Consider the following 9,396-nt stretch of genomic DNA (forward strand, 5'->3'; position numbering starts at 1 on the left):
TGATGTTGCAGTTCAGAAACTGGGCTTTCCTACAATAGAACTGTTTGTCAAGGTAAGGTCATTTTTAAATAACAGTAAAAATGAAAATAATTACATATGAAGGTCACAGGTTTTGGATAAAAATAAAATGTTTTGTATAATTTTTCATCATTTAACAGATTCTAGATCAGGACTCCGGTGCCACATTTGGCAAATTAAGGACTTAAGCAAAAAAAAAAAAAAAATTCTTGAATGAAGCAAAAGAAAATGTTGAATTAAGCAAAAAATCTTTAATTAAACAGAATTAAACCAAAAAAATCTTGAATTAAACAAAATAAAATCTCTAACTAAACAAAAAAAATCTTGAATTAAACAAAACAAAATCTTGAATTGAATAAAAAATCTTGAATTAAGCAAAAAAAAAATCTTGAATTGGGCAAAAAAAAAAAAAAAAACTTGAACTAAGCAAAAAATCTTGAATTAAACAAAACAAACTCTTGATTAAAAAAGAAAATCTTGAAATAAGCAAAAAAAAAAAAAAAAATCTGTCAGTGGAAGTGTAAATGCTGTGGTTCAGCTCAGTGTACGTCACATTTTCAGATCTGTTGTCTGTGAATCAGTTCTTCTGTCTCAGTGTCCAGTTCGTCTGGAGGGGATTCTGTCGCAGTTTCAGTGGGATCAGATATTTGGAACAGAAATGACACAAACACACTGGGGCACATTCAGGTTTGGACCTCCACCAGGAGGTTCTGTCACCACTTTGTTTGTTTGTTCGTTTGTTAGCAAGATAACTCAAAAAGTTGTGGACGGATTTTCATGAGATTTTCAGGAAATGTTGATACTGGCACAAGGAAGAAATGGTTAAATTTGGTGGTGATGGGGGTGGGGGGGCAGATGTGTGTGGGTGGAGGCCTGCGCTCTACCAGTGCTTCTCTGGTTTTTGCACTGTTCAGTCTGTTTGTTGCAGATGTTTTGGATCCTTCTGTCGTTCATCTCTCTCTCTATCTCTTCCTTTCGCATTACAAACTGAATTTGCCGACACGTTTTCGTACCTCACAGTGTCCTTTCTGTGTTTGTCGTCGGTACGGTTTCCATGGCGACAGGCTGGAAGCGACGGCGAGAGCATCGGAAACTGTCCGTTCTCTCAGAGACTGTTCATGATCCTGTGGCTGAAGGGGGTGATCTTCAACGTCACAACTGTCGACCTGAAACGGTGACACACACACACACACACACACACACACACACACACAGGAAAGGCCCACGCTCACAAATCTTAAATTAAGCAAAAAATAAAAAATAAAAAATGTTGAATTACACAAAAACAATCTTGAATTAGAAAAAAAATGTTGAATTAAGCAAAAACTCTTAAAACAAGCAAAAAATGTTGAGTTAACAAAAATCTTGAAATAAGGAAAGAAAATCTTCAATTAAACTAAAAAAATCTTGAATTAAGCAAAAAAAAAACAACCTTGAATTTTGAAAAAAAAAAAAAAAAAAAAAGAATCATGCAAAAAAAAATCTTGAATTAAGCAAAAAAATATTGAATTAACCAAAAAATGTTCAACTAAGCAAAAAATCTTGAATGAAGCAAAAAGAAATTGTCCATCTGTCACAGATGGACAAAAAATTAATGTCTATTTTTTTTCCAGAATTCCACAGTTCTCCAAAGTGAAGTTTTCCTCCTCAAATGTGTTCAGCCTAAACCTTCAACCCTCTATTTTACAGCCCAATAACTGGGTATAGAGGAAAAAATATGTGATCAAACCTAAATAGAAAGAGTTTAGACAAGTGTCAGCGTCACAGAAGTAAATATTAAACAGGTTTTATTCCAATTATCAGTATCATATACATTTATTTACAATATTTACAACATACAAACAATATTGACATTATATTCAAATGTATTTTTCATAGATATATGCATTCATTAATTTTAAACTGTGTGTTTAGAATATGACATAAATAATATGTCACATGGGTGCTTCCGTGAAACTGGGTTCATTCATTTATTTATTTATTTGGGTCTCTTTACAAACATTCACACTCACAAAACTACGCACTTTTTTTTTCTTATTTCAAAATACATTTTCCTGAAAATAGAAGTAATTATCCAAAAGTATAAGTTTAGTGTAGATTATTGTCATTTAATGTTTTTGACCAGATGTGAACCTTCCCTTGACTCCGCCCATTTACAAACTATCCTGTAACATTAAAATAATGAACAAATGTGAATGAATATGAAATGTCTGAAGAACATTAAGTGGAATTTGAACACTGTTCTGTTTTTAAATGTGTGGTGCATTTGCAGATCGGTAACGCACATGTATAAATGATAACACAATATTATTCAAATGGAAACACGTTCAGACCGTTGGTCTAAATGCTGTTTTTGTGCGTTGGCAGTAAACCAGCGGACCTGCAGGCCTTGGCTCCAGGGGTCAACCCTCCGTTCGTCACCTTTAACGGGGAGGTCAAGGTCGACGTCAACAAGATCGAAGAATTCCTGGAGGAGAAGCTGACTCCGCCTCGGTACAAACACACACAACACACACATGTGATGTAAACCCAGTACAGACGAGCGGTGTTCAGGAGCAGGTTTTAGAAAATAACCCAGAACATGTGCTGTGTGTTTGACCATGAGTTACCCCAGACTGGCCCCCAGACACCCTGAGGCCAACAGCGCCGGCATCGACGTGTTCGCCAAGTTCTCTGCATACGTCAAGAACCACCGCAAGGACACCAACCAGGGTAAGAGGACCGGACCTGAGCACCAGGGGCCGGTCTGGACCACCAGGGGCCGGTCTGGACCACCAGGGTTTAGTCTGGACCACCAGGGTTTAGTCTGAACCACCAGGGTCCAGTCTGGACCACCAGGGTTTAGTCTGGACCACCAGGGTTTAGTCTGGACCCTGCACTGACACAGTTTGAACATCTGCTGATAGAACATCAGATGCTGTTGGATCAAATCCAAATGTGTTTAGTATTTGTGCAGATTTCTGCTGGAATTCAATTCAAGGAAATAATCATTAAAAAACAGAAACAAACCAAAATTGCCTTTTTAACAGAATCATGACGTATGGTGACACATGGTGTGGTGGTCCTAGTGCTGTGGTTGGTGTGGTATCTCCAGACTCTCTCAGATTTCATGCAGGTTCTCTGCTCTGAACTGGAGCTCCTATAAGACACTTCTGTTCCTCTCTGTGGTCCTCACCGTCCAGCCTTAGAAAAAGCTCTGGTCAAGTCTCTGCGTCGTCTGGATGACTTCCTCAGAACCCCTCTGCCCGACGAGATCGACGGGGACGCCACCGGAGACCTGCCCGAGTCCACCAGGAGTTTCCTGGACGGATCTGAGCTGAGCCTGGCCGACTGTAACCTGCTGCCCAAACTGCACATCCTGAAGGTACTAATATGATCAAATATGGACACACATGATCAAATATGGACACATATGATCAAATATGGACACATATGATCAAATATGGACATATATGAACAAATATGGACACATATGATCAAATATGGACACATATGATCAAATATGGACACATATGAACCTGCTGCCCAAACTGCACATCCTAAAGGTACTAATATATGAGTTCAGATTCACAGAGTGGGGGACACATGTGAACATATGGGACATAATTCAGAATTAGCATTCACACACACATGTGAAAACACACACATACACACACACGTGAAAACACACACACACGTGAAAACACACACACATGTGAAAACGCACACACACACACGTGAAAACACACACACACGTGAAAACACACACACACGTGAAAACACACACACACACATGAAAACACACACACATACACATGTGAAAACACACACACGTGAAAACACACACACACGTGAAAACACACACACACGTGAAAACACACACACACACATGAAAACACACACACACGTGAAAACACACACACACGTGAAAACACACACACACACATGAAAACACACACACATACACATGTGAAAACACACACACACGTGAAAACACACACACACACATGAAAACACACACACATACACATGTGAAAACACACACACACACGTGAAAACACACACACGTGAAAACACACACACACACATGAAAACACACACACATACACATGTGAAAACACACACACACACATGAAAACACACACACACACACATGAAAACACACACACATACACATGTGAAAACACACACACACACACATATGAAATGCACTTACACACATGTGAAATACCCCCCCCCCAGTCTTATCTAGTTTACTGGTGTATTTGCTGGTCTACTGGTCTATCAGCTGATTAAACAGTTGCAGGTCTGGCTCATACTGACGTCAACAAACGATTTATCTGAAGCAGCAACACTGCTCCATCATCTGTTAGCTTCTGCACACACACTGACAGCTCTGGTAAACAGGTCTACAGACGGTAAACAGGTCTACAGACGGTAAACAGGTCTACAGACAGCTAACAGGTCTACAGACGGTAAACAGGTCTACAGACAGCTAACAGGTCTACAGACGGTGAACAAGTCTACAGACGGTAAACAGGTCTACAGACAGCTAACAGGTCTACAGACGGTAAACAGGTCTACAGACAGCTAACAGGTCTACAGACGGCTAACAGGTCTACAGACGGCTAACAGGTCTACAGACGGTAAACAGGTCTACAGACAGCTAACAGGTCTACAGACGGTAAACAGGTCTACAGACAGTAAACAGGTCTACAGACGGTGAACAGGTCTACAGACGGCTAACAGGTCTACAGACGGTAAACAGGTCTACAGACGGTAAACAGGTCTACAGACAGCTAACAGGTCTACAGACGGCTAACAGGTCTACAGACGGCTAACAGGTCTACAGACGGTAACCGGTCTACAGACGGCTAACAGGTTTACAGACGGCTAACAGGTCTACAGACAGCTAACAGGTCTACAGACGGTAAACAGGTCTACAGACAGCTAACAGGTCTACAGACAGCTAACAGGTCTACAGATGGCTAACAGGTCTACAGACAGTAAACAGGTCTACAGACGGTAAACAGGTCTACAGATGGCTAACAGGTCTACAGACAGCTAACAGTCTACAGACGGTAAACAGGTCTACAGACAGCTAACAGGTCTACAGACAGCTAACAGTCTACAGACGGTAAACAGGTCTACAGACGGTAAACAGGTCTACAGATGGCTAACAGGTCTACAGACAGCTAACAGTCTACAGACAGTAAACAGGTCTACAGACGGCTAACAGGTCTACAGACAGCTAACAGTCTACAGACGGTAAACAGGTCTACAGACAGTAAACAGGTCTACAGACAGCTAACAGGTCTACAGACAGTAAACAGGTCTACAGACGGTGAACAGGTCTACAGACGGCTAACAGGTCTACAGACGGTAAACAGGTCTACAGACAGCTAACAGGTCTACAGACGGCTAACAGGTCTACAGACGGTGAACAGGTCTACAGACGGCTAACAGGTCTACAGACAGTAAACAGGTCTACAGACGGCTAACAGGTCTACAGACGGTAAACAGGTCTACAGACAGCTAACAGGTCTACAGACGGCTAACAGGTCTACAGACGGCTAACAGGTCTACAGACGGCTAACAGGTCTACAGACGGTAAACAGGTCTACAGACGGCTAACAGGTCTACAGACGGTAAACAGGTCTACAGACGGCTAACAGGTCTACAGACGGCTAACAGGTCTACAGACGGCTAACAGGTCTACAGACGGTGAACAGGTCTACAGACGGCTAACAGGTCTACAGACGGTAAACAGGTCTACAGACAGCTAACAGGTCTACAGACGGCTAACAGGTCTACAGACGGTAACCGGTCTACAGACGGCTAACAGGTTTACAGACGGCTAACAGGTCTACAGACAGCTAACAGGTCTACAGACGGTAAACAGGTCTACAGACAGCTAACAGGTCTACAGACAGCTAACAGGTCTACAGATGGCTAACAGGTCTACAGACGGTAAACAGGTCTACAGACGGTAAACAGGTCTACAGATGGCTAACAGGTCTACAGACAGCTAACAGTCTACAGACGGTAAACAGGTCTACAGACAGCTAACAGGTCTACAGACAGCTAACAGTCTACAGACAGTAAACAGGTCTACAGACGGCTAACAGGTCTACAGACAGCTAACAGTCTACAGACGGTAAACAGGTCTACAGACAGTAAACAGGTCTACAGACAGCTAACAGGTCTACAGACAGTAAACAGGTCTACAGACGGTGAACAGGTCTACAGACGGCTAACAGGTCTACAGACGGTAAACAGGTCTACAGACAGCTAACAGGTCTACAGACGGCTAACAGGTCTACAGACGGTGAACAGGTCTACAGACGGCTAACAGGTCTACAGACGGTAAACAGGTCTACAGACGGCTAACAGGTCTACAGACGGTAAACAGGTCTACAGACAGCTAACAGGTCTACAGACGGCTAACAGGTCTACAGACGGCTAACAGGTCTACAGACGGCTAACAGGTCTACAGACGGTAAACAGGTCTACAGACGGCTAACAGGTCTACAGACGGTAAACAGGTCTACAGACGGCTAACAGGTCTACAGACGGCTAACAGGTCTACAGACGGCTAACAGGTCTACAGACGGTGAACAGGTCTACAGACGGCTAACAGGTCTACAGACGGTAAACAGGTCTACAGACAGCTAACAGGTCTACAGACGGCTAACAGGTCTACAGACGGTAACCGGTCTACAGACGGCTAACAGGTTTACAGACGGCTAACAGGTCTACAGACAGCTAACAGGTCTACAGACGGTAAACAGGTCTACAGACAGCTAACAGGTCTACAGACAGCTAACAGGTCTACAGATGGCTAACAGGTCTACAGACGGTAAACAGGTCTACAGACGGTAAACAGGTCTACAGATGGCTAACAGGTCTACAGACAGCTAACAGTCTACAGACGGTAAACAGGTCTACAGACAGCTAACAGGTCTACAGATGGCTAACAGTCTACAGACGGTAAACAGGTCTACAGACGGTTAACAGGTCTACAGATGGCTAACAGGTCTACAGACAGCTAACAGTCTACAGACAGTAAACAGGTCTACAGACGGCTAACAGGTCTACAGACAGCTAACAGTCTACAGACGGTAAACAGGTCTACAGACAGTAAACAGGTCTACAGACAGCTAACAGGTCTACAGACAGTAAACAGGTCTACAGACAGCTAACAGGTCTACAGACTGCTAACAGGTCTACAGACAGCTAACAGGTCTACAGACAACTAACAGGTCTACAGACAGCTAACAGGTCTACAGACGGTAAACAGGTCTACAGACGGTAAACAGGTCTACAGACAGCTAACAGGTCTACAGACGGCTAACAGGTCTACAGATGGTAAACAGGTCTACAGACAGCTAACAGGTCTACAGACAGCTAACAGGTCTACAGACGGCTAACAGGTCTACAGACAGCTAACAGGTCTACAGACGGTAAACAGGTCTACAGATGGCTAACAGCTCTACAGACAGCTAACAGGTCTACAGACGGCTAACAGGTCTACAGACGGCTAACAGGTCTACAGACAGCTAACAGGTCTACAGACGGCTAACAGGTCTACAGACGGCTAACAGGTCTACAGACGGTAAACAGGTCTACAGACGGCTAACAGCTCTACAGACAGCTAACAGGTCTACAGACGGCTAACAGGTCTACAGACGGCTAACAGGTTTACAGACGGCTAACAGGTCTACAGACAGCTAACAGGTCTACAGACGGTAAACAGGTCTACAGACAGCTAACAGGTCTACAGACAGCTAACAGGTCTACAGATGGCTAACAGGTCTACAGACAGTAAACAGGTCTACAGACGGTAAACAGGTCTACAGATGGCTAACAGGTCTACAGACAGCTAACAGTCTACAGACGGTAAACAGGTCTACAGACAGCTAACAGGTCTACAGACAGCTAACAGTCTACAGACGGTAAACAGGTCTACAGACGGTAAACAGGTCTACAGATGGCTAACAGGTCTACAGACAGCTAACAGTCTACAGACAGTAAACAGGTCTACAGACGGCTAACAGGTCTACAGACAGCTAACAGGTCTACAGACGGCTAACAGGTCTACAGACGGCTAACAGGTCTACAGACAGCTAACAGGTCTACAGACGGCTAACAGGTCTACAGACGGCTAACAGGTCTACAGACGGTAAACAGGTCTACAGACGGCTAACAGCTCTACAGACAGCTAACAGGTCTACAGACGGCTAACAGGTCTACAGACGGCTAACAGGTCTACAGACAGCTAACAGGTCTACAGACAGTAAACAGGTCTACAGACGGCTAACAGGTCTACAGACAGCCAACAGGTCTACAGACGGCTAACAGGTCTACAGACAGTAAACAGGTCTACAGACGGCTAACAGGTCTACAGACAGTAAACAGGTCTACAGACGGCTAACAGGTCTACAGACAGCCAACAGGTCTACAGACGTGTTCTTGTGGTCATTTTAACATGTGAAACCACATTGTTTACGCTCCTGTTTTTTTGTTTTGTTTTTTCCAGGTCGTAGCAAAGAAGTACCGCGGCTTCGAGATCCCAGCGGAGATGACGGGGCTGTGGCGGTATCTAAACTCCGCCTACAAGAGGGAGGAGTTCACCAACACCTGCCCCGCTGACAGGGAGATTGAGTTTGCATACCTGGATGTTGCAAAGCGCATCAAATAGGGGGAGGGGCTTAAAATGACAGGATGAATAATTAGAACTAAAACATCTATTAGCATCATATCGTTAGCCTCATAGCATAAATAGCATGTGGACAAAAGTAATGGGACACGATGAATCCAGGTGTTTGCTTTTTTTTAATCTTTATTTTGAACATGTAGAATGTGAAATCAAAACAAAAATAAACCAACAAAACATATGTACTGGTACATAAATGATTGATAAGCAAACAAACAACAACAAATAAATAAATAATAGTAATACTAAACACGGGTCTGGGATACAAAACAATAATGACTAATGTCAGAATATAGATTTTGAAAATCTGATTTCAAGAAATCTGACCAAGTTCATTTTCACTTCTTCCACTGGCAGATTTTTTTTTTGCTTAATTCAAGATTTTGTTTATTGATTAATTCATGTTTTGTTTTTGTTTTTTGCTGAACTCATGATTTTTTCTTAATTCAATATATTTTTTTCTTAATTCACAATTTTTTTTGCTTAATTCAAGATTTTTTTTTGCTTAATTTTTTTCTTTTTCCTTAATTCAAGATTTTTTTTGCTTAATTCAAGCAAAAAAAATTGAGATGAGATATTTTGACAAGAAATGAGAAAAATACACTTGGTCAGATTTGGATCTTTGCAGTGCAGAACATTTAAAATCAGTCATGGATAAAAAACAAACTAAACAAAATCAATGT

General features: G+C 42.5%; 1 protein-coding gene across 5 annotated transcripts in view; it reads left to right on the forward strand.

Annotated features, from left to right (window-relative positions):
* The window catches only part of LOC115416336 (chloride intracellular channel protein 4-like), a 28,155-nt gene extending 19,341 nt beyond the window's left edge, over positions 1 to 8,814 (forward strand). For 3 of the 5 annotated variants that reach the window (XM_030130077.1, XM_030130080.1, XM_030130079.1), the window contains 5 exons: positions 1,083 to 1,192; positions 2,386 to 2,511; positions 2,624 to 2,730; positions 3,201 to 3,382; positions 8,537 to 8,814. In XM_030130077.1, coding sequence (XP_029985937.1) covers positions 1,083 to 1,192; positions 2,386 to 2,511; positions 2,624 to 2,730; positions 3,201 to 3,382; positions 8,537 to 8,698 — 687 coding nt within the window. In that variant the 3' untranslated portion in view covers positions 8,699 to 8,814. Of the gene's footprint in view, positions 53 to 1,082; positions 1,193 to 2,385; positions 2,512 to 2,623; positions 2,731 to 3,200; positions 3,383 to 8,536 lie in introns of all 5 variants that reach the window. The other 2 variants (XM_030130081.1, XM_030130078.1) reach the window with 2 other exon arrangements.
* Positions 8,815 to 9,396: the final 582 nt, after the last annotated feature.

Source organism: Sphaeramia orbicularis, unplaced genomic scaffold, assembly GCF_902148855.1.
Source record: "Sphaeramia orbicularis unplaced genomic scaffold, fSphaOr1.1, whole genome shotgun sequence".
NCBI lineage: Eukaryota > Metazoa > Chordata > Actinopteri > Kurtiformes > Apogonidae > Sphaeramia > Sphaeramia orbicularis.